Source organism: Xyrauchen texanus, chromosome 26, assembly GCF_025860055.1.
Source record: "Xyrauchen texanus isolate HMW12.3.18 chromosome 26, RBS_HiC_50CHRs, whole genome shotgun sequence".
Lineage (NCBI taxonomy): Eukaryota > Metazoa > Chordata > Actinopteri > Cypriniformes > Catostomidae > Xyrauchen > Xyrauchen texanus.
In genome coordinates, this window is record NC_068301.1 from 40617213 (window position 1) to 40644402 (window position 27190).

Here is a 27190-nt window from a genome sequence, read left to right on the forward strand (position 1 = left end):
ATCAACAGTAACAAGTTCAAATTGAAGTTCACAGCTTTTAAACACTTCTGTGTACAAATATGAAGGCTGCTAATTGGATCAATAAAGGTAAACGTAATATTAATGGAGAGGTTACGACCTACTAAATCTTGCATTAAGAGCAGTGGTGGCTCAGTGGTTGAGACTCAGGGTTACTGATCAGAAGGTCAGGGGTTCAAGCCCCAGCACCACCAAGATGCCACTGTTGGACTTGAGCAAGGCACTTAACTCCAGGTTGCTCCAGGGTGATTGTCCCTGTAATAACTGCACTGTAAGTCGCTTTGGGTAAAAGCGTCTGCCAAATGCATAAATGTAAATGTACTAAGCCCTTGGTGTGAACTTTATGTCCCAAATTATGTGAGACCTTTCGCACAGCTGGACCCAACCCAGGAACACAGACAGTGCTGAAGCCTTTGATGGTGAACAATATGTATGGTTGTTTAAAATATTCACATTTTATGTAATAGTTTATTTGAAAGTTTCCCTGAATTTTGACGAGTTTTGTTTTTATTCTAAAATAACTTATTTTAAATCATCTTGGAAGTTCATAATTTTTTAGGTCCCCTATAAGGGTAGCCGGCCTCCTGCTGATAGATGCATGTGGAATGGGATTAGGAGGGGTGGTGGTGTAGTGGGCTAAAGCACATAACTGTTAATCAGAAGGTCGCTGGTTCGATCCCCACAGCCACCACCATCATGTCCTTGAGCAAGGCACTTAACCAGGTTGCTCCGAGGGGATTGTCCCTGTAATAAGTGCACTGTAAGTCGCTTTGGATAAAAGATTCTGCCAAATGCATAAATGTAATATGTAAAATGGAAATGGAAATGGAATGCATCCTTTAAGACCTGCAAAGGGTGGTGCGAAATGCCAGAAACATCATCGGAGGTGAGCTTCCATCCCTCCAGGACATCTATATCAGGTGGTGTGTGAAAAAAGCTCAGAGGATCATCAGAGACTCCAGCCACCTGAGTCATGGGCTGCTCTCACTGCTACCATCAGGCAGGCGGTATCGCAGCATCAGGACCCGCACCAGCCGACTACATGACAGTTTCTTCCCCCAAGCAATCAGACTGCTGAACACTTGATCTCTCATGATCAATATACACCAGTACTGCACTTTATTAATCTATTATCTCACACTGGACTGTCATAATTATATTCTCCACAATACAACTACAGCATATATACTTTTTTTTCTTGTATGTGCATTCTATATTGTGTGTATTGTTTACTGTATATTGTATATTATTATTGTGTTGTGTAATTATGTGTACATTTGATATGTCAATTGTGTTGTGTAAATATGTTATTTAATGTAATTGGTATATGTCTCGTCACTGTCATGACTGCTATGTTGCTCGGAACTGCATACAAGACTTTCACCTACTGTTGCACTTGTATATGGCAGTGTGACAATAAAGTGATTTGATTTGATTTTGAATGGTCCGGCCTTTTTTTAATGGATGCTTATGGATAGGTTGTTTCAAGAATAAACTGCTTTTGTGAGGAACCAGCTCACTTATTGAATTGACCACCTGTCGGACATTCTATGTTTTACTCTAACTCTGTACGGAGGCGCGCAGGTCGTTATCTCGGTATTGAAGTATGGTCAGCAGATGGCAGTACTACATCTCGCGTCTCACAATATCAACATTGATAAAAATCAGAGAAGAAAAACCGGCCCACAATTCATTGCTGCTTGTGAGAATTGCCAGTCATCTTTAGTGTTGATCGCGAGTGGTACGAATTTAGACAGTTTGGGACTGTTTCATTTTTATTCGTATTTTCTTCAGTACGAGTGTTTGAGAATGAAAGAATTAACGGCGAAGAAGCGCGAGAAGCCGCGAGGGGAAAAAGAGCCTAAGAGCGGCAGCGGGCCCGAGCCACAGGATGTGGAGATGAACGAAGACGAACAGAAAGCACCCAAAGAACAAGATCAACTTACACTAGAAGGTCTGATAATTTCATAAGTTCTGATTGTCTATATAACATTAGGATTATCTTTTTATTATAATAAATGACAAGTCCGTCGGTCGTGTTTTTTTGTTATGTTTGGATGGCGGTGACTGACTGACTGACTGACTGACTGACTGGCCGGCCAGATATGCAGTAAACTTGTAGTTACTATGTTTTTTTTTAATGTATATAAATACTTTAGTCAAGCTATGGTCTCTGTTGTAAAACATTGTTTCTTTTCATAAGAGAACGTTTTTGCCCCCCCTCCCCCTCCCCTCCCCCTCTCATGGGTTTGCGTCCCTGAAATAAACAGTCTTCATGTAAACATAACGGCTGTGTCTATGACTGCACGAAATTGTGATCAAAATTGTGATCACGATTATTAATTGTAACATTTCTGTGAGAATGTTTTATATATATTACAGGGCTGAACGATTTGGACAAAATAAATCAATATTGCCACTGCTTTGATATCAATTCTAAAAGAAAGAAAGAAATAATAATAATATTAAATTACATTAAACTGAAGGTCTCATATTGAACAAAGTGTTTTATGAAAATGCTTTTATGCCAATATAAGAGTTACTCTAGGGTTTTAACACTTACATCCTGTGTCGAGATCTATTTTTATTATTATTGTTTCAATATAGAATATTAATACTATTTGGTAATAATTTACCATACAGCATTGCTATATGGTCTGTAGCCTTTATTTTGATGGGAAAATGTGTTGTGTGTTAACAAGTGTTTTGTGTTGTTTTTGTGTTTACATTGGAAGGAGCAAAAAGCTGTTGTCAGATCAATGCTCTCATTTCCTCTTTGCTCTAAACAAGCGGTTCTTAAAATTTTTGCGAGTGCGACCCCCTTTCAACAACGACAATGTATTGCACCCCCCCCCCCCCCCCCCAATCTTTATTAAAATATAGTTTTATAATATCAAACAACATCAATGTTAACTCATTCAGTGGGATGGTTGAGCTTGGATAGAAGATGTGAGGTGGTCCAGTCATGGCTGAGTAGGTCTGAGAAAAAGACGCCATCTTCAACAACTAGTCTTGCTCTATACTTGTTCTTCAGGTACACTAGCACTGAAAAACCAGTCTCACAGAGATAGGTCCATGAAAAAACTTCTCCCATTTGCAAAGCAATGTCACTCAGTTCTTGGTGTTCAGCATGCACTGATATCCAAAATCCGCTGTGAACCTCTGCTTCAAGGCCATGTCTTTTGCCCTGTCAATGATGTCGATTTGAGCCTAATCCACTCTTCTGTTACAGACACAGCTTGATTTTCAGGGAAATACTCACGGAATTGCATTTGCATTTCATTTTGGTGAGCCCCGATAACCAGCCACAAGTTGGCTTTTAGCACTGTTCCCGTTCAGAAAATCATTGAAAAGCATCAAAGATATCATTGTCCAAGCATGTTCACCATAATTATAGTTTTCTGATTCTTGCTTCAATCTTCTCATAAAGAGTGAAGAGCGATATATTTTTGCCCTGAAGTCCTGCGTTTAGATCATTAAGTTGGCAGAAAATGTTAGGTAGGCCAAAAGGGCAGCCATTTTTTATCTGAAAATTTTGGAGATAGCAGGGAGTTTTTCTCCAAAGCTTCCTCTCGGAGATCATACGGTCGACTGAGAACTTTTCCACTAGAAAGCCACCGTACTTCACTATGGAACAGCAGCTGCTGCTGTTCTGCACCCATCTCTTGTGTATAGTTGATCATTTAGACGCGCACATGAAACCCAAAGTAGTCTATACTTTGCTTGTCTCTTTGCGGTGTGTTTCGGAACACGCGCCGCCTTGGGAACGGTATTTCTTGCGCTCTTTTTATTATTAAACGCGTCCCGCAATTTAGCAACAGTAGCATTTTACAACAATCACAGATCGTGCTGATTCTGACGTTAAGTTTGAGTTTTAGGGAGAAATGTCAGTGCACCGCTGTGAAGGGAAGGAAGTTGTGCTAGACAGAATGCGGCTTATGTATAAATATTCTTTTTATAATCTTTGGAAGGCTAAATCTAAAATAAAATCAGGCAAATAATCACAGATCCTGAACAGTAATGTTAGCAGACTAGGGCTGGGACAACGCGTCGGACGTCATCGATGACGTTGACGCAAAAAATACGTCGATTCGTCGGACCCAAAACAAAGATGGCAGCGCCGGCAAGTAGTAGCAACACGAGTGGCTCCTCAGACTATCAGAAGTGCAAGGCGGCACGCACTCGTTCCTCTGAAGTATGGGAATTCTTTAATTTAAAAGGGAACAATTCCATGATTTGTGGTCTTTGCAAAATGGAGATGGCCTTCCATTCTAGCACCACGGCAATGCACCAGCGCCTTAAGAGGCGCCACCCGGGAGCAGCTGCAGATGACAGAGCACCGTAAGTTTTTTTTCAACTCCCAACTTTGCACTCGATGTTGGAGTAGGCTTATCGATCCGATACGTTGTCGACACCTAAAGTTTTCGCTTATAGCTATTAATAATGCGCTTATAGCTATGAATGTCGTGAAAAATACATAGAGGACACTGACAACGCGCTGACAGACAGGACCAAGCAGGTAACATTTAATAAAGTCTCAACTTTCAAATTTGGTCATTCAAAGAAAATTAAACCATAAATAGCCCTACTATTTTGTGGCTCTTTAATGTGTCGTGACAGATTGCCTCAGTTAAAGCTGCTCGTGAACCGATCATCTTTTCCTTGGTTAATTTATAGCATCAACTAGGCTAAACATGAATGTAGCCTACATCAGAAGGACTGTTGTTTTAACCGCGGAAAGATGTCAGTACAGTAGCCTACAATCCATTATTCAAATTCAAATCCACCGACATTAATCTTCTCTCTCCTGACTACTTTGTCGGACAAAAATGGAGTATTATGATTGATTGATCAGATCGCCAGTCAATCAAACTCCCAGCAAATGTTTTTTTAATTTTTTTTTACATTTTATACACACCCACCCCCGATGAAACCGGTATAACCGGTGTTGTCACAAGTCGATTAATCGAATCAAAATCGAATCGGACTGAAAAAACGAATCGTTAGATTAATCGATGCATCGAAAAAATAATCCCTAGATTAATCGTTTAAAAAATAATCGTTTATCCCAGCCCTATAGCAGACCTTCCTGAAATAAAATTATTTATATATATATATATATATATATATATATATATAAAACAAAAAGAACCGTTAAGAATACCGTTAAAGTACCGGATCGATAAGCAGTATCGGTAAGATAGTAATACCATTAAAACCTTAACGATACCCATCCCTAGTTATGCCTGTGCTTCTCTTGGATGCTCTGAATATTGGATTACGTGTCTGGATTGCCCCTTAATTAAAGCTGCATTTGGATCTCAACCTTCGTGTCTCGGAGCAGTTCAGTAACACCTGCTTTGTTTATTTAATATATTTGTTATTCATTATTTATACAATATGTTTTCACATTATACATTTTTAATTTTAAGTGTACAAGTGCAGATTGGTCAAGTGTTCAATAAATGTATTTGTTGAGAAATGTTGTCTATCTTAAGTAATTATTTGTGTTACATTTTATCTTTCAAATAAAAGGTTCAAATAAGAGGTTAAAAACAAGCACATATCGGCCAAATATCGGCCAAAATAAATCGGCAGCATTAATCGGCCATCGGCCGACCCGGATTTCAAAAGATCGGCATCGGCCTGAAAAAAACAATATCGGTCGACCTCTATTTGTGACCCCTTTGTGAGGTTAAGAACTGCTGTTCAACAACCTAAACATTTTGGGGGTGGGTGGTCATGGGTGTTGAAGTCACAAATATAATGGTCCTTTTTTGTCCATTATGATATTAAAGGCACTCCATGCAGTAATTTTCTGAATAAAGGTTTTAAATGTTATGAAGGCCCACAATTTGATTTGTTTTTATTTGAAAAGATATGTTTTTTTTTTTTTTTCACACAATACAAGACTACCACTGTTTCAGTCAGCTTAACTTTTTTGTGCTGTCTCAAAGAAAAGTCTTGAAACAGTTCACTGCTGTCAAGGTCCAAAGAGAACAAAATAAATCATCATTAAACAGGGATGCAAACTACTCACCTTTCTGCTAGATTTTCCTTGTTAAAGTAACCCTCTCAAGTGATATTAAGCTAAACACTTAAAAAGCTTTAAAGTTTTAAATCAACAGAAATTATACATCTGGAACTCCTGCTATGACTTTCTCACATTTTTCACCTGTCATGAGTTTGTATCCCTGATTAAAATACTATAAAAGTAGTCCATACAACACAAAGCTGCTGTATGCTGTACAGAAAACTTGGAATATAGTCCTGGTCATATGGACAAATTTTATGCTCTCTTTATACAAAAATACTTTAATAGTGTTTTATAGTATTTGTCCTTTTTTAATCTTGACTACTCCTGCTCACTATAAACTGTACAAACTCTAAACTTCTATGGAATAGAGATGCTTAAAATATCTAAGCATAATATCTTTTTATGTTTCAAGAAAAAGTGACCACATATGGGTTTGGAATAACTTAAGGGTGAGTACATTACAGAATTTTCCATTTTGAGGTGAACTACTCCGTTAACTGGTGGCTCTTTCTTTAAGCACAGACCTTACAAGTGCATATCTCTTTTTAAAAAAAGACAACTTGGGAGTTGCTGTCAAAATGCTAGAATTAAAAATGATACTGTACTTACCAAAACCTAAAAACGCAATGGAAGCCACAAGTCTTACAATGTTTTAGTTCTAGTCTGAGGGTGATAACACTTCAAAAGCTAGCCAGATAAGCAAATTCCTTCATAATACACACATTCACTTTTTATGCTGATAACTTTTCTGTTGATGTTTTCACATTCCCAGTTATCAATGACATCAAGAATGACATAATTTACATGACAAATCAGTTCTAAACAATGATTTTTGCCAAAATGTGATTAGTTTGCCTCCTTGAATATTACTGACAATGAATACAACCGACAATTTCAATTGTAAAATCATGGGCAAATACTGCATGTTTAGTTAGATACTCTTAATCTGAATTGCTGACGCGTGGCGCTGGAATAATTGGATTCGTTTTTAGCTTCTATGGCCAAATTTGCACCTTGCATTAACATGCTTTTTCGGTGATCGGATTGCTAACATAACACTTTACTGCATTAACGAACAGGTGTAAAGGCACCCAAGACCCATGTCTGAAATTAACATTTTAGCCCACTAGCTATGGTTGCTGGTAAATGGAAAAAATCAAACTAGTTGGATTTCTTTAGATTTTATTGCATTTTACAAGTGGATTTTACAGATATGAGATACAAAAAAAAAAAAAACAATACTGTAAGCATGATTAAAAGTGAAGTGCTTTTTTAAAATAATTTTATTGTGTTATTATTTATTAAATATTTAATTGCCAGATAGATTGCCTTTTCAGTATTCGCTGATACTGATAACTATTTTTTGTTTTATTTTTTTCTGAAATCCATAGCAACAGTTTATTTAAATTTTATAATCAAAATTGTCTCTAAATAAATTAATTTAAAACTTTAATAAAACCATTTATTAATTGAAGTGCTTTTATACAGAACCTCACAGCCTAATCCAAAATATGACATTGGGGTTATTTTAGTCAAATAAAGTGCTGCATAACTTTTTTGTAAGATATCGCTTAAATACGATACAATAACTATTGTTTTATTATTAGAAGTACAGGGTTTGTTCGAAGTGTTTTGAAGTTTTATTTGGCTTTTTCACATTTATTTGAAATCCATTTGTAATTTCGGTCATTTCCTGTGTGCGCGTGCGTACGCACAGGCACACATAAGATTTGTTTACCCATTCATTCTGTATATCACACTTAGGTGGCAGCAAATCAACATTTTCATGTGTTTTGAGTCATTAAACCATTGATAAATCACAGACTAAAAACAAGTCTAAATATACTTTATTCAAACCAGCATGTCTACTAAAGAGACTTTATCAGTGTTTAAATATCATAAGTGTTTTCCCTGCAAATGACAACAAAGCATATCATTTTGTGAACTGCTGTGCATGACCATCAAGGAATATACGAAAAAGACAACATAGCCTGAAAGAAATTACAGGTTTGAATTACATCCTGATGTCATTGTAATGACAAAAGAATCTTTTTTAATTAATCCAGCTCCTTTCTCTCCTTGTTAAATGGGATTATCGAACTAAATGAGCATGTGCCTCCTCTATCAATCGTTCATAATAAGACACTGATCCTTGCTCATTCATAAATTGAATGAGGAAATGGGGCTTATTACTTCAGTGGCTCAAACCAATGATATGCTCACACTACAGTCAGTCTTTACATGTGGAAATCAACCAAAGTGCCTCACGATTCAAACAAGTGCAGTGTTGCGGTTGCAGCTGTTTAGAACGGTTATGTGTGCTGATTGCAAAGTTACTTACTTTTAGGGGGGCTGAAGCCCTCCTAAAAAAGGCATAATAATGGCTATGGCTGCTGCTAAGACACTTGAAAATAAGTGAGGACAGTTCTAGGAGAGTGCGCTTGGTGTCTGCACGCTCATACACTCACAAGACTGTTCCTCACAGCTTCCAGTATGCACTCGCGCATCATTGCAAGCTAAATATAATCACGCTCTCTCTCTCGTCTCCGAGTGCTCGGTTAGAAGACTTTGTTCACTCCATGTATTTTTTTTGTGCTCTCTCGCACGTCATAAATACAGCACTGGGCCGATTGGGCAAATGACAGTTCTTGCAGCTGGCCCAAACCTCTCTCACACTGGGTATTTCTTATTGTCGAGCCCTGCCTTTCCATTTTTGTGTGTGTTAACGGAAGTTTCACCTCTGGAAAAGCCGGTCGCTATGTGACTCAAAGTAATTATTAATCTGTAAACAGCTGCTGTTTAAATAAATATGTAGTCTCTATGAATTAATTTAGAGCTCTCCTCGTGATCATTTGCTACAAACAGAGTGCACATTTATTTAATCGTGAAAACACACACTGTCTTGGGTAAGTTAGGATCACTATTTTAAGCATGTGAAATGTCAGAATAATAGTAGTAAGAATTATATATTTCAGCTTTTATTTCTTTTATCACATTCCCAGTGGGACAGAAGTTTACATAGTTTGTTAGTATTTGGTAGCCTTGCCTTTTATATGGTTTAACTTGGTCAAGCGTAGGGCTGGGTATCGTTCAAAAATATCGAATACCGATACCTTGACTTTGATACCGGTTCCTAAACGATATTTTTTCTATACTCTGGTCTGGAAAAAAAAACTGCAGGAAAATGACGAACACCGGTATTACTGCTGGTTGGACGCTAGGTGGTACTATGGGATAATTTTCAGTAAACATGGTTAGGTTAAGCTTACAGAATAAAGCATTATATTTTAACTAAAAGTTCAAAAAAAGTTCAGGCTGTTTCAGAAGGAAATTGGTACTTTTTAATTCACCAAAGTGGCATTCAACTGATCACAAAGTATAGTCAGGACATTACTGATGTAAAAAAATAAAAAACAGCACAATCACTATTTGAAAAATATCCTTTTCGATCAAATCTTGAAAGGCCCCATCTCCAGAAGCCATCACTCCAACACCCTATCCTTGAGTAATCGTTCTAAATTGATCATTTGGTACTAGAAAATCACTTGCCATTATATCAAACACAGCTGAAAGCTTTTTGGTTTATTAAATGAAGCTTAAAATTGTCTGTGTTTGTTTGAGTTGCAATAGACTGTGCATTTTTGTAATTCTTGCTAATTTCCTGACCAGTGATTTATTTATTTTTGGAGTGGAAACTGGACAATAACCAGTTCTCTGTAACCAACCCTACTTAACCTTTTGAACTCCCTACATAGACTGCATTGTTTTACATTATTGCCACGTACTAAAGTTTTAAGGTTTTGAGACACAGCCATTGACTCAACATACCAAAGTGGCCAGTGTTATCAGTTTTCCTGAAAGGCATCATTACAGTGCATCCGGAAAGTATTCACAGCGCTTCACTTTTTCCACATTTTGTTATGTTACAGCCTTATTCCAAAATGGATTAAATCCATTATTTTCCTAAATTCTACAAACAATACCCCATAATGACAACATGAAAGAAGTTTGTTTGAAATCTTTGCAAATTAATTAAAAATAACAAAATCACATGTACATAAGTATTCACAGCCTTTGCCATTACACTCAAAATTGAGCTCAGGTGCATCCTGTTTCCACTGATCATCCTTGATGTTTCTACAACTTGATTGGAGTCCACCTGTGGTAAATTCAGTTGATTGGACATGATTTGGAAAGGAACACTCCTGTCTATATAAGGTCCCACAGTTAACAGTGCATGTCAGAGGACAAACCAAGCCATGAAGTCCAAGGAATTGTCTGTAGACCTCTGAGACAGGATTGTATCGAGGCACAGATCTGGAGAAGGGTACAGAAAAAATTCTGCAGCATTGAAGGTCCAAATGAGCACAGTGTACTCAATCATCTGTAAATGGAAGAAGTTTAGAACCACCAGGACTCTTCCTAGAGATGGCCACCCAGCCAAACTGAGCTATCGGGGGAGAAGGGCCTTGGTCAGGGAGGTGACCAAGAACTCTGTGGAGAGAGGAGAACCTTCCAGAAGAACAACCATCTCTGCACTCCACCAATCAGGCCTGACTGAAGCCACTCCTCAGTAAAAGGCATATGACATCCCGCCTGGAGTTTGCTAAAAGGCACCTGAAGGACTCTCACACCATGAGAAACAAAATTCTCTGGTCTGATGAAACAAAGATTGAACTCTTAGGCCTGAATGACAAGCGTCATGTCTGGAGGAAATCAGGCACCGCTCATCACCTGGCCAATACCATTTCTACAGCGAAGCATGGTGGTGGCAGCATCATGCTGTGGGGATGTTTTTCAGCGGCAGGAACTGGGAGACTAGTCAGGATTGAGGGAAAGATGAATCCAGCAATGTATAGAGACATCCTTGATGAAAACCTGCTCCAGAGTGCTCTGGACCTCAGACTGGGTCGAAGGTTCATCAACAAAGGAGTGGCGACTGGACAACTCTGTGAATGACCTTGAGTGGCCCAGCCAGAGCCCAGACTTGAACCTGATTGAACATCTGTGGAGAGAGATGAAAATGGCTGAGCACTGACACTCCCCATCCAACCTGATGGAGCTTGAGAGGTCCTGCAAAGAAGAATGGGACAAACTGCCCAAAAATAAGGTGTGCCAAGCTTGTAGCATCATACTCAAAAATACTTGAGGCTGTAATTGGTGCCAAAGGTGCTTCAACAAAGTATTGAGCAAAGTCTGTGAATACTTTTGTACATACAATTTTTTTTATATACATTTGCAAAGATTTCGAACAATTTTCTTTCACATTGTCATTATGGGGTATTGTTTGTAGAATTTTAAGGAAAATAATGAATTTAATCCATTTTGGAATAAGGCTGTAACATAACAAAATGTGGAAAAAGTGAAGCGCTGTGAATACTTTCCAGATGCACTGTACATCCTGAATTTGAAGAAGTTTATTACATGATAGGAGTGCAGCACTGTAATGTATGGCTAATATATGTCATTGTTGCAGACATCAGGGAGCACGTGAGGCAGATTGAGAAAGCGGTGATGGGGAAGGAGCCACGGTTTGTACTTCGTGCACTGCGTGCACTGCCCTCCACCAGCCGTCGGCTCAATCCTAATGTTCTGCACAAGGCTGTGTCCGGATTCTTCACCTCCAACGCTGCCGGAAGAGAATTCCTGCTCCGCTTCCTGGAGCAGGTACCAAAACATAATGACCTTTCTTTTTGTCAATACATGTATGTTTTTGTTTCAGTTAGTAAGAATTGCCCATTGATTTTAGCATTCAAACAGGCTGAAATACATTATTTATAAATCATCTCCAACATTTTATGAGAATCCGTTCTGTAGTCCTTTTGAGCGTTTGAACGAATGCCTGGTAGAATAAAATTTTACCTTTTTAAAGGTTATGGGAATGATTGGCTTTTATGATGGAAATAGTCCAGTTGATTCATAGTGAATCATGAGTTGGTTGGGAATTATTATTGTTTTTTTATATCTACAAAATGTGTTTAAATGAGCATTAAGTGATTTTAGCCATTCTAGAATTTCCTTACACACGGAGTCGTTGGATTAGCCATGGCCCCTCTTTCCAAAACCCAGCACTCTAAAGATGCCAAATTAGCTTTATTGAGACCAGAAGCAGTTTTCAAAAACAACAGCAGCAAAATAGTGCCCTCAACTGAAAACTGTTATTTACAACATGGCAACTCTCTGAACAGAATGTGTTTTTTTTTTTTTTTTTTGAAAACTTTTAATTTAGTAAGGATCATTGTTTAATAAGGTTTACACAACATCTGATTTGTCATAAGACCTCTGCATCCCCAACAACAGACAGACCACTATGGCTGCAGATGCTTTTTTAAAACCATCTATTTTACTTCCATTCTGGTTTTGAGTAGTCTTTATCTTGTTGGATGTTGTTCTATATGCAGATTTTCATTGTTTTTGTCCTTCTCTCCTTCAGCCAGTGGATACTGAGGGAGCCATGCAGTTCAGGCCTCGCACAGGTAAAGCAGCTGCTACTCCGCTGATTCCAGAGGTGGAGGCTTATCTACAGCTCCTGCTGGTGGTCCACCTCACCAACAACAAAAGCTACACTGAGGTAAACACAAATCTGTTTAACGTGTTGTAATAGAAGAGAGAAGCAGGGAAGAGATGTTTCCTTGCACCTGAGAGCAGGCGTTTAGTTATGGGTAGTTAAGGGTACGCTATGAATATCTGATAATAGAAAAACATCCAAAAAGATAATGAGTATTCAAAACTAAGCATGTGACGGTATAACATTTTCACATCACAATAATTGCTGAATCTGTACTCATGGTATACATAATCAAGGTATGAATTACATTACAAAAACGGATTAAACGATATGCAAATGTTTTTTTTTGTTCTCTTAAAAACAAGTATAATTTTTCAATATTATGCATGTTTTTCTGGATAGCAAGCCAGTTGCTAATAGGCGCTAACTACAAATTTAATAAACAAGTTCACTGGCACTGTATGGCAACGTACGAATGCGTGCCGTTCCAACATGAACTTGAAATTGAAATGATCATTGTGCCACATTGCTATTATTAATTACAGGACTTATTAATGATAGCTTTTTTTTTTTTCCCAGGCTCAGAAAGTGTCTGATGACCTGCTTCAGAAGATCAGCTCACAGAACCGTCGTGCTTTGGATTTAGTTGCTGCCAAGTGTTACTACTACCATTCCCGCGTGTACGAGTTCCTAAACCAGCTGGATGTGGTCCGCAGGTCAGTCATATTTACAATGGCTACTTGCACAACTGCTTTGGCATTCTATGTAGTGCAGCTCAGGCATTTCCGGTTTCCCGGTCATGCGAAGGCAGATTATTTCTACTTTTTAAGGCTTTCAGTTGATTCCAACAATAAAACATGTTTTTGGCGTTAACGTGACTTCTCTCAAAGTTATAATTTGCTGGGGAGTCACGTGATGCCATGCGAGGAGCGGACGTGTGAACGACGAGCTCTGGCACTTTGCTAGTTTTATTAATATTTGTGTCATAAACCGGTGAGATTCAATACACCCTGATTCTTAACTGTTCAAGGAAGACAATATGCCAAAAATTCTAAATCCGGGGGCCTGGTTAGCTCAGTGGTAAAGATGCTGGCTACCACCCCTGGCAACAAGATTGGCCCGGTTGCTAGAATCACATGGGGTAACCACCTCGTGGTCACTATAATGTGGTTTGTTCTTGGTGGGGCATGTGGTGAGTTGAACTTCGATGCTGCGGTGGATGGCGTGAAGCCTCCACACGCTATGTCTCTGTGGCAACTCGCTCAACAAGCCACGTGATAAGATGCACGGGTTGACTGTCTCAGACGCGGAGGTAGCAAAAGGGGGAGAAAAAAAAATCTAAATCCTCTGGCTCTGGTGACATTAAAGACACTTACGTGCTCAAGCTGAAGCCCCCGAGCAACAGGCCTAAAGCCCCGGACTCAATTCGGATGGCAAACTGAAAGAACTCCGGCTTGAATTGATGAATGTGTCGCAATTCTGACAAAAGTAATTGCAGAATTTATTGCCTCCTTCATGCTCAGAATTCCATAATCATAATCGATCAACGTATTACAGCGAGATACTCCAAGTCAGCAACAACCTTCGTCAGCATCACTGAAATTTTGGACAGTTGATGCTGGATTTCTCCCGCCACGCCACCAAATCGAGTCCCTGTCCACAGGCCCGTCAGAGGTTTCAGCTTGAGCATGTAAGTGTCTTTTAATGTCTCCAGAGCCCGAGGATTTTTATTTCTTTGCCATGTTTACCTCAAAGAACAAATATGTAACTGGGTGTATCGAATCTCATCTAATTCTAACATGAAAATAATTAAACTAGCAAAGTGCGCAGAGCTCGTCGCTCACACATCTGCTCATCTTTTGGCCCTGCATTATTAACACTACTAACAAGCTTCTCCTTGAACTAGACGACATAAAATTATACAGTATCTCACAAAAGTGAGTACACCCCTCACATTTTTGTAAATATTTGATTATATCTTTTCATGTGACAACACTGAAGAAATGACACTTTGCTACAATGCAAAGTAGTGAGTGTTCAGCTTGTATAACAGTGTAAATTTGCTGTCCCCTCAAAATAACTCAACACACAGCCATTAATGTCTAAACCGCTGGCAACAAAAGCGAGTACACCCCTAAGTGAAAATTTCCAAATTGGCCCCAATTAGCCATTTTCCCTCCCCGGTGTCATGTGACTCGTTAGTGTTACAAGGTCTCAGGTGTGAATGGGGAGCAGGTGTGTTAAATTTGGTGTCATTGCTCTCACACTCCCTCAAACTGGTCACTGGAATTTCAACATGGCACCTCATGGCAAAGAACACTCTGAGGATCTGAAAAAAGAATTGTTGCTCTACATAAAGATGGCCTTGGCTATAAGAAGATTGCCAAGTCCCTGAGCTGCAGCACGGTGGCCAAGACCATACAGTGGTTTAACAGGACAGGTTCCACTCAGAACAGGACTCGCCATGGTCGACCAAAGTTGAGTGCACGTGCTCAGCGTCATATAGTCTAAATTGAGATGGTGGTGCGAATGCATCGCAATGCTCAGTGTCTCTCCAGATTCTGCAAATTAGTGGTAATATGCTTGTTTATCAAGTATTTTCGGTAAAAAGAGTTCAGCGTACATATTGTACACCCAACAGGAACTCTTGAACATCGGCTCCTGCAATTCTGACACCGTTACCTAAACAACGCCGTAGGGGGCCACGAAGTGGAATTTGAGCGAGGCTAAAGCTAACTCCACATCGACTTGCTCTTCCAAGCCTTTTCCTTGGCAATGTTCGCTCACTGCTGAACAAAATGGATGAACTGCGGCTGTGGATCACCACAAACAGAATGATTATGGACTGCAACATCATGATTTTCACAGAAACTTGGCTTAACAGCGGGATACCCAACAGCGCTATCGAGCTAGCTGGATGCTGTCTCTTCCATGTGGACAGAACAGCTGATGACTGCGGTAAGACCCGAGGTGGGGGTTTGGGCATTTATGTTAACAAAACGTGGTGCACGGATACCACCATCACCGAGAGTCACTGCTCAGCTAACCTTGAGTATCTCATGGTTAAGTGTAGACCTTTCTATTTGCCCAGAGTGTTTACATCAACTGTAGTAACAGCAGCCTACATACCACTGGATGCTAATGCTAAGATTGCCATGAAACTACAAACTCTGCATCCAGAGGCAGCCTACATTGTCGTGGGTGACTTCAACCACTCAAATTTAAAGAATGTACTGCCTAAACTCCCACACGGATGCCGCCTCCATATCAACTCAAACATCAACAGTGTCACCACCCTCAAACGGATTACCACTTTCCCTAATCAGAAGCCATGGATGAACAGTGAGGTCAGACTCCTGCTGAAAGCACGAGACATTGCATTCAGATCAGGTGATGCTCAAGCCTATAGCTCATCCAGGGCAAACCTGAATAGGGGCATCAAAAAGGCCAAGCACAACCACAAGCTAAGGATTGAGGATCACTTCAAGAACAACTCTGACCCCCGACGCATGTGGTAAGGCATCCAGGCTATCACAGACTACAAAGCTACTAACTCCACCCTCCCCGACATCTCCTTGCCTGATGAGCTGAACCACTACTATGGCCGCTTCAATAGGGAAAACAAGGAAGTGGCCATCAAGGCTGTGGTCTCTGCAGTTCACCAGCCCCTCACACTCTCCACCACTGATGTGTGTGTGGCACTGAGCAGGATTAATGCACGCAAGGCTGCTGGTCCTGATGGTATCCCCGGATGCGTATTCAGGGCCTGTGCTGTGCAGCTGACTGAGGTTTGGACTGACATATTTAATCTGTCACTAGCCCAAGCAGCTCCCCCGCATGCTTTAAAACCACCTCCATCGTGCCAGTGCCAAAACACTCCAATGCAACAAGCCTTAATAACTACCGTCCAGTTGCACTCACCCCCATCATTATGAAGTGCTTCGAGAGGCTGGTCCTGGCCCATCTCAAGACCTGCTTACCACCCTCACTGGACCCCTTCCAATTCGCCTACCATCAGAACAGGAGCACAGGATGCCATCTCTACGGCACTTCACTCTGCCCTGTCCCACCTTGACAATAGAAACACCTATGTGAGAATGCTGTTCATTGACTTTAGTTCAGCATTCAACACCATCATCCCCTCCAAACTGATCACCAAACTCTGTGAACTGGGCATCAATTCCTCCCTCTGTAACTGGATTCTGGACTTCCTAACCAACAGACCTCAGTCTGTTAGGTTAGATAATCACACCTCCTCAACAATCACCTTGAACACCGGTGTGCCACAGGGATGTGTGCTGAGCCCTCTCCTTTACTCCCTCTTCACCTACGACTGCACACCTGTACATGGCTCTAACACCATTGTCAAGTTTGCAGACGACACTACGGTGATTGGTCTCATCAGCAACAACGATTCACCCCACTCCCCTCTGGGAGGCGTTTCAGGTCCCTCCACACCCGAACCAGCAGGTTCAGAGGAAGCTTCTGTCCTGCGGCTGTCACCCTACTGAACTCTAGCTCTGCATCCCGGTGACAATTAGATATGTGAATATCACATTACACCTTTCTGCTTTTTTGCACTTCTGGTTGGATGCAAACTGCATTTCGTTTTCTTTGTACTTGTACTCTGCACAATGACAATAAAGTTGAATCTAATCTAATATCAGAGGTTGTCTTTGGGAAATAAATGTATGAGTGCTGGCTGCATTGCTGCAGAGGTTGAAGTGGCGGGGGGGGGTCAGCCTGTCAGTGCTCAGACCATACGCCGCACACTGCATCAAATTGGTCTGCATGGCTGTCGTGCCAGAAGGAAGCCTCTTCTAAAGATGATGCACAAGAAAGCCCGCAAACAGTTTGCTGAAGACAAGCAGACTAAGGACATGGCTGATGAGACCAAGATAAACTTATGTGGTTAAGATGGTGTCAAGTGTGTGTGTGGCGGCAACCAGGTGAGGAGTACAAAAACAAGTGTGTCTTGCCTACAGTCAAGCATGGTGGTGGGAGTGTCATAGTCTGGGGCTGCATGAGTGCTGCCAGCACTGGGGAGCAGTTCATTGAGGCAACCATGAATGCCAACATGTACTGTGACATACTGAAGCAGAGCACGTTCCCCTCCCTTCGGAGACTGGACCGCAGGGCAGTATTCCAACATGATAACGACCCCAAACACACCTCCAAGACAAGCAGTGCCTTGCTAAAGAAGCTGAGGGTGAAGGTGATGGACTGGCCAAGCATGTCTCCAGACCTAAACCCTATTGAGCATCTGTGGGGGCATCCTCAAATGGAAGGTGGAGGAGCACAAGGTCTCTAACATCCACCAGCTCCGTGATGTCGTCATGGAGGAGTGGAAGAGGACTCCAGTGGCAACCTGTGAAGCTCTGGTGAACTCCATGCCCAAGAGGGTTAAAGCAGTCCTGGAAAATTATTGTGGCCACACAAAATATTGGCGCACTGGGCCCAATTTGTACATTTTCACTTCAATCGGATTGAGATTGGGGGATTTGGAGGCCATGTCAACACCTTGAACTCTTTGTCATGTTCCTCAAACCATTCCTGAACACTTTTTGCAGTGTGGCTGGGCACATTATCCTGCTGAAAGAGGCCACTGCCATCAGGGAATAACGTTGCCATGAAGGGGTGTACGTGGTCTGCAAAAATCATTAGGATGGTGGTACGTGTCAAAGTAACATCCACATGAATGCCAGGACTCAAGGTTTCCCAGCAAAACATTTTTCAGAGCATCACACTTCCCCTGCTGGCCTGCCGTCTTCCTAGGGTGCATCCTGCTGCCATCTCTTCCCCTGGTAAACAATGCACATGCAACCGGCCTTCCACATGATCTAAAAGAAAATGTGATTCATCAGACCAGGCCACCTTAAATTGATCCATGGTCCAGTTCTGTCGCTCACGTGCCCATTGTAGATTCTTTCGGCAATGGACAGTGGTCAGCATGCGTGCACTGACCAGTCTGCGGCTACACATCCCTATATGCATCAAGCTGCATTGCATTGTGTGTTCTGACACCTTTCTATCATGGCCAGCATTACATTTTTCAGCCATTGGTGCTACAGTATCTCTTCTGTGGGATTGGACCAGATGGGCAAGCCTTTGCTCCCCACGCACATCAATGTGCCTTGGGCACCCATGACCCTGTTGCCAGTTCACCGGTTGTCCTTCCTTGTACCACTTTTGGTCACCCATGTCAAAGTTGCTCAGATCCTTATGCTTGCCAATTTTTTCTGCATTCAACACATGATATTCAAGAACTGACTGTTCACTTGCTGCCTAATATATCCCACTCCTTGACAAGTGCCATTGTAATGAGATGATTGATGTTATTCACTTCACCTATCAGTGGTTTTAGTGTTGTGGCTGATCTGTGTATGCATTAAATGGTTAACCCAAAAAGGAAAATTCTCATCATTTACTCAACCTTCTTTCTTCAGCAGAACACAAATTAAGATTTTAGCAGAATATTTCAGCTCTGTAGGTCCATACAATGTAAGTGAATGTGTGCCAACATTTTGAAGCTCCAAAAATCACATAGGTCCACATAAAAGTAATTCATATGACTCCAGTGATTAAATCAGTGTCTTCATAAGCAATTTGATATCAACTGTAACTTTCACATTCTTCTTGTGTTTTTGGTGATTCACATTCTTCATTCATCCTGCCCAGTAGGGGAAGAAGAATTTCTTGCAAAAATGTACATAAGATATGGATTTAAACATTGGATTACTTTTATGTTGCCTTTATGTGCTTTTTGGAGCATCGGAATTTTAGTACCCATTCACTTGCATTGTATGGCCCTACAGAGCGGAGATTTTCTTCAAAGAAATCTTAATTTTGTGTTCTGCAGAAGAAAGTAAGTCATACACATCTGGGATGACATGAGGGTGAGAAAATTGTGAAAGAATTAAAATTTTTGGGTGAACTATTCCTTTAACACCAATAGTGATTGAAGTGACGTGCAGGTCTTAAAAGAAAAAAGAAATGATCTTGAAAGGGGTATTTAAAAGTAGGGATGCACCGAAATTTCGGCCTCCGAAAATGTTCGGCCGAAAATAGCACTTTCGGTTTTCGGCCGAAAGAGAAAAAAGTCGAAAATATATACCTCCTCGCCCCGCCCCTCAGTGCTCAGATTTCAATCTGGATCGATCTAGCCCTTATCACGGCGCTACCCAACAAAGGCCGATCATGTCAGTGGTGTGGAAATTCTTCAAAGTTTCTGATAAGGACATAAAATTCGCGATCTGCAGTGTTTGTTCAGCAGAAATGTCAAGATATATATATATATATATATACAGAGTACAGCAAGAGATTCTACAGGAAAGCGCCCCGATCCACAGCAGTGCCACAACTAGCGCAGCTACACCACAACTTGAGGCGTATCTAGCTGAACTATCCATTGCCAGAAGCGGCAATCCCCTTGACTACGGTCGCATAAACAAAGACCGCTTTCCTTTACTTGCGTGGATTGCACACAGGTATTTATCTGCCCAAGCACCAGCACAGAGAGTGAGAGACTGTTCAGTGCAGCATCTCATGTTCTTGATGAGCTTTCTGACAGGAGAGACTGTCAGAAAATTTAGCAACTTTTGTTCTTGAAGAGAAACCTGTCACTTGTACTTAAATATAGTGGTCCAATTTGATGTGTATAGCAATTACATTACACTTGTTCTTCACTCGAGGATACATCTGTTGTTTACAGTTGAGGTTGGATTTAGTTCAATTACTGCTATATTTCACTGTTGTTTTGCACAATAATTTTCACTTAAAGTGTACATACGTTTACATAAACAGAATAGAGCACTGATCTATATATATATATAATTATATATTATAGTTTTATATATATATATATATATATATATATATATATATATATATATATATATATAGATAGATCAGTGGAATAGAGGCCCTCTGCCATTCTGTGTTCTGCCTTTTTGTTTTAACTAAAATTACTGTTGCATATTTAATCTTTTTGAAAGATGCTAGCTAAGTTCATTACTTAACTGTTGTTTTGCATATAATAGTTTTCTAAAACTTTACATTATTTGGATAATTGTTAGTAAAATTAGATTTTTACAGAACTGAATGTAGAATAATATTTAATAATGTTTTAATATTTTTTTGTCCAATATTGGTGTGTTATGTTCAATAAAAGTGTGATTTATTTTATTGGTTTGTAGTTTTTCAATTCAGATTCATTAAATTTATCATATTAATACAATTATACACAACAAAAAATATATATATATTTTTTTAAAATAGGTAAAAAAAAAGAAAAAAAGTAAATTTCGGTTTTGGTTTTCGGCCAAGTGCATCCTGGATTTTCGGTTTCGGCCCAGAATTTTAATTGCGGTGCATCCCTATTTAAAAGTATTACATTGTGCTTATACCTGTATATTAAACCCTGGTTTATGATATTTCATACCTATTGTGCTTCATTGAAAAATACCACTATACAATGATTGCAAATGACTTATTATGGTTAAATGGCCCAGATATATTAATTTATCAAAACATTAGCCATTCCCCTACTCTGAGCAGGCTTTAAAATCAAAGAATGAAACAGTTTTGATGTCAAATTGAATAAAAACATCAACTGACGTTAATGTTATTACTAACTATTTTTGGCAGCTCTTCTGCTTTTATATTTCAAGATATAGCTCCTGTGGTTAAATGTCTGCTACAGATCTCTGTGTGAGGAGAAATGGCGAAATCGCTTTGTGTATACTAGCCATTGCATACATGGTAACTGGAAACTAGCGAGTTGCTTTATTTAAAAGTGGAAGTACGTCATGAGGCTCACTGCAAGTAGTCCATTAACAATTAAACATTGTTCAGCTGAAAATTTTTTTTTTTACAATGTAGAAGGATATAAAAGAATGACTTGTTACATTCTGAATAAAGGGTTGTGGTTATAACTGTGCTTTAATTTCTGCAGTTTCCTGCACACACGTTTGAGGACAGCTACATTACGTCATGATGCTGATGGTCAGGCTACACTGCTCAACCTGTTGCTTCGTAACTATCTGCAGTACAATTTATATGACCAGGCAGAGAAACTTGTGTCCAAATCAGTTTTCCCTGAACTCGCCAATAACAACGAGTGGGCTCGCTATCTTTACTACACTGGTGAGTGGGAAATTTTGTTAATCAGAATGATATCTATGAATCGATAACTATTGATTAAGTGTTAACAAACAGCCAGCCACTTCACATTGGTTTCTGATCACCCTTTGGGGGTTTATTCTGTAGTACTGACCAGATGAATGTACGCAGAGTCCAAAATGAACTTTATTTGAACTTTAATGCCTGAAAGTCCATGTAAAGTCCTTTTTTAGACTATTTACGTATTGCATTAATACTCCATTGTATTTTAAACTACATATTGTCATAAACAACCAGCCATTAGCTGATTTAATTATCATTTTATTTAAAGTGGAGCAATTATTCAGTCGGATTAATTCAGCCAACACTCCAACTGATTAAAGTCTTTTTGATTCACTAAAAAGAGCCGTACAGACCCTTTGTTATTAATAAATGGGACAACGGTAGTTTAAAACCATATTAAACGGCCCAGAAATTCTTAACAGCACCGAAAAAGAAAATGTGGAAAAACACTGTGCTGTGCATACACAAATTAGAAGGTATCTATATGTTAATGCAAGACTTGTAATCATGTTAAAGATTCCTTGGATTCTTGTCAAGTGCTTGAATTTCACTCTTAAAAAAGCTGTACAAACCCTGAATTCAGCAGCGGCACTGCAGAATGCATATAGGGCAAACACTGTGATGGAATATAGCAGCGACCTTCTATAATATAGAAGGTCGCTGAATTACTGTGGGGCTAGACAATTCAAAGCTTTGTAAGTAATTAACAGAATTTTTAAATGAACATGAAATTTAACAGGAAGCCAATGTAGCAAATAAATTCGATCATATTTCTTGGTTCTTGTTGGCACTCTATCTGTTGCACTTTGAACCAAAGTTTATTTATTGAAACTGTAGGCCATCCTCCCAGTAATGCTTTACAATAATCTAGTTTTGTGATCATGCATGAATTTGTTTTTCGGCATCAGAAATGGAGCATGTGTTTTAACTTAGCAATATTTCAGAGGTGGAAGAATACTGTTCTACAAACATTTGAAATGTGATTTTTCAAAGGACAGTTTGCTGTTAAATATAATGCATAAGTTCTTAGTTGAATATGACGTAACGGTACATCCATCGGGAGTCAAATTATATTTTAGCTGCTTATTTCTAGTGGTTTTTTTAGTCCTATAAATAGTTTTGTCGGAATTGAATAGAAGTGAATTTCTAGCCTTCCGGTCTTTGAAATTGGGTATCCTTGGCATGTCAAGTCATTTTTATTTGTATAGCGCCTTTCACAACACATAGTTTCAAAGCACCTTCACAGAAAATGAAACTGTAATATCTATGTCTTAGAATCATCATTGTAAAGTTTGATCAGATACAATTGTGAATTGTTTAAAAAAATAATTAAATAATAATTGTATTTATAACCTCAGTGAGCAAGGCAACTGTGGCTAGGAACACAAAACTCCATAAGATGTTGATTAATGGAGAAAAATAACCTTGAGAGAAACCAGAATCACTGTGGGGACCAGTTCCCCTCTGGCTAAAATCATGAATATAATGCCAATATGTATAGTGCAAGTAATGGTTTAAAAATATTAAACTAAGTAAGTGTTAAGGGACAGTGTTTAAACATAGATTTTGTAAGAACTGTCATTTTAATGACTAATGTCTTTTGAAGTTCATCCTGGATTATCTGCAGAAGTTCACATAGCTGCATTGTCCTTTTATTAGTTGACTGATGAAGGGTTTTGTTGGCAATTCATTGATAGTCTGTGTAGGGATGCACCGATCCGATACCTGGATTGGTATCGGCTCCGTTACTGACGTTTTAAAACTGATCGGGTATCTGTCCAATGAGCCCAATCCAAATCTGATATGGTGTGTCAGTCATTTTCATTACTGTCCAACTCAAAAAAATGACAAAAGAACCATTAACACATTTAAAGTAGTTCATATGACTTGTGCATTTTATTCAAATGAGTGCTGTGACGGCAGTGAGGAAGAAAGTGCGAGAGACTGGTGGATCCATGACAAAAGTTGCACGATTGAGATGTATTACTATTATCATTTGTTTACAAATTATAATGATATGGTTCCAATAATAACTGTGAAATGAAAAGTGAGCTGATTTCTTACAACTAAATAAAACCAAAAATAGATCTGAATCGTTTAAAGTCCAGATACAAGTTGAAGAAAAATAGTTAAAAAAATAAATTGGCTTCATTTCTACTGATGGCTTTACTGGAATTACTATTAATTTTTGCTACATTATCCTGTAAACTAATTAATAATAAAGTGTTTCTTAAACTATACATTTATATTGAAATAATGTGTAGTTACAGGTTTGTGTTTCTTTACATATTAAAGAGTACTCTCAATTTGTTCCACACAAAAGATAATAAAGATATTCTAAACTGATTATACAACACTGGTATCGGATCGGTATCGGCCAATACTGAGATTTGAGATATTGGAATCGGATCGGAAGAGAAGGTGTTATCTGTGCATCCCTAATCTTTGTATTCCATTATAAGAGTGTAGTCCATCATTAGACAGAGGTGATGCAGGCAGAGATCAGTGAGGTCTATCCTAAGTCCAAGGTTCAGGCAATGGCATATGATGCATCCCATGTCTTAAATTGGAGTTGGCATCAGTTCATCCTCTGAAGTCCATTGTAATAGACTGAAGTGATGTGTGGCTGGCATCGGCTGCATTTAGTCATTGTCACTCAGAGACATGTAGTAGTGGAGTTGATGTGCTACTCCCAAAAACAATACAGAGCAGGTTGAGCGGCTGTAAATGCCAATAGAATTGAGATCTGGTAATCCCAAAGTGCTGAACCAAATTTTCAAAAGATCTCAAAACTCCACTCTCTCGTATAGGTCACCGAGTGTAGTAACCCCCCTCACAATCCACTCTGACCAGCAGAAAGGGGACTTATTAATACATAATTTAGGGTTCAGCCATATGCTTGAGGCAACATTTAAATAAATGTCTGAATTAAACACTCTGGACACTTATCCATACCGAGTCCAAATGCAAGATAACAGGGTGTAACTTCTCTGATTAGTTTGATAGAAAGGCTTTGCAATGGCAAATTAGGGGCAAGGACTTCCTGATCAATGCAAAACCATGGAAGGGCTCTCAGGTGGAAGCAATCAATGAGCCAAATGTCTGAGACCGAATGCATAATAATAAAACTAAATCCTGGGTTGGCCTCGTCTGAGGTGGGTAGTAACTCGTTACATTTACTCCGTTAAATTTACTTGAGTAACATTTTGGGGTAGGTTTAAAAGTGGGTACTTTTTACTCTCACTCAATGATCTGCATTACTGGGTTTAATTTGAATTAATGTGTAATTTATTGAGAGATTATTGAATGGGACTTTTACGAGAGCGGAAGTTCACAGCTGCGCGCGATGAGATGCTCTCACAGACTTGTCACTCAAGTCATCAGTGCAGCAGCATCAAACTCTTCAAAGAGAAGCACTTTCTTCACTCCACACAGTGAAAAAAAAATTATAGTTCCGTCATGCAATGCCTTCATTTAACACCAAGACAATTAAAGTCACAGGTCCAACTTCAGGCAGCACACTGAGGTAAATTTTGGCTCTAATTCTAACGTGGAAATTTTCTATGTAATAAGATGGTCATTTTCAGGGTGATTCTCTAACTGGGCTCTTATGACATCAGTTTTTAAGTGTACATTTTTAAATCAGCAGCAATATATCAGTGTGCTTTGTCCCGCATGTCATAAGCAGTGTTTATGTATTTACTGCACGCCCTCGTCGGGTACTGGAAACTATCACAGCTACTTCAGGCGTATTAACTGTATAAATCCATGTAAACATCCAAGTTAAGTGTAAATTACTGCCATTCGTGTGATCGACAACTGGAGACAGCATTTCTGCGCGTGCACCGCTAGGTGCACAGGGCGTGTGTGATGTGCACAAGGCAATCGTCACGATGAGAGTGGCTCTGTCCGCAATCGTTCACTCATTCACTATTTCCTGTATAGCGAATGGCAGTTAGTGTACTATATCTCAGCAGTAAGTGAACGTAATGAGTGAATTCGGACAGGAGTGTCGGAGCTCTGGGGCTGTCGCAGAAACGTCACGTCACATATGAAATACTTGGGCCTTATTTGTTGTTCTTATTAAATAATATATTAATAAAATAAATCTTCATTCTATTTGTCATTTTTAATATATACAGTGTGTTAATATAAAGAGTAAATGCATTTGATCAAATAAAGAGTACATTTTAAAATGTTTCAGTATGCTTTGTCTCCATGATATTGTTATTTTAATCAAGTAATGATTTGTCAATTTTATTTACTACATTCAGCATGAAATGAGTGAAGGAAGCAGTAAACTCCCAGCTCGTACGTCTTTCCCGTGGTGGATTGTGGGAAATTAACAGTCATCGAGTGTACTTGAAATGGACACTTGAAATTAGAGTGCATTGTGTGTAAGAATGAGTGGCTCACTCAGAATTCAGACACTCCTGCAAAATAGCAAACTCAAAATAGTGCACTATATAGTGGATCGGGGGTGGTTTCAGACACAGCGAGTGTTCCACGATCAGGGTTGGTGCCCTACGTAGGCTGCATGCTCTGCATTTAGAGAGCGGCAGTACTGCTGTACAGAACTATCAATCTAAATACTTAAAACACTGAAAACTGTAACTACATTGAAATATGAATCCACACAGGATTTAAAGGCTATGAAATTGCAAAAGAAGGCATTATATTTCAGCATTATATAATATGCGGCTGGGGCCATATCTAACACTCATTGGGAAAGGCATTCTTTTCCAGTCCTATTCTTTCAGGGGGAAAAGACCCTGCGGATACCACATCCTGGGTCTGATAGGCTACCCAGTGGAATACTCAGTGGGTGAGCCTCTATTTGGAGACGGTGTTCCCTTTCCGCTGTCCACCAAAGCAAACAAAGAGCTTCTCAGAATCTATAGCTCTTTTTGCAGACCAAATAGGTACGCAAAGTACATACCGGATACCGCAACGATAAGTCTGGGTCTGCCTCCTCCCAGGGCAGCGCTTGCAGGTTCACTACCTGGTCCCTGAAAGGGGTCGTAGGAACCTTGGGCACAAAGCCCGGTCGAGGTTTTAGGATGACATGAGCATCTGCTGGACCAAACTCCAGGCAAGTGTTGCTGACAGAGAAAGCTTGCAGGTCTCCAACCCTCTTGATGCAAGCGAGCACAATCAGGAGTGCCGTCTTTTGGTAGAGGGCACTTAACTCGACTTACTCTAGAAGGGGGTTCTCTGAAGACCCGTAAGGACCACGGAGAGATCCCACGAGGGGAACAGGCATGTCCTGGGAGGATTCAACCTCCAGGAACCTCTTAGAAACCTGATGATCAGGTTGTGCTTCCCTGGGGACTTCCCGTCCTCTGCATCATGGTGGGTTGCTATAACGGCTACATACACCTTCAAGGTGGATGGGGATAGCCTCCCCTCCAGCTTTCCCTGCAGGAATGAGAGCACTGACCCGA

At 39.8% G+C, this 27190-nt stretch overlaps 1 protein-coding gene across 1 annotated transcript in view; it reads left to right on the plus strand.

Moving 5' to 3' along the window:
• The first annotated feature begins 1698 nt into the window (after positions 1–1698).
• LOC127619651 (26S proteasome non-ATPase regulatory subunit 3-like) overlaps positions 1699–27190 on the plus strand; it is a 32838-nt gene continuing 7346 nt past the window's right edge. Inside the window, exons 1-5 of the mRNA XM_052092609.1 lie at positions 1699–1972; positions 11532–11722; positions 12489–12626; positions 13143–13279; positions 21517–21707. Coding sequence (XP_051948569.1) covers positions 1828–1972; positions 11532–11722; positions 12489–12626; positions 13143–13279; positions 21517–21707 — 802 coding nt within the window. The 5' untranslated portion in view covers positions 1699–1827. The remainder of the gene's footprint in view (positions 1973–11531; positions 11723–12488; positions 12627–13142; positions 13280–21516; positions 21708–27190) is intronic.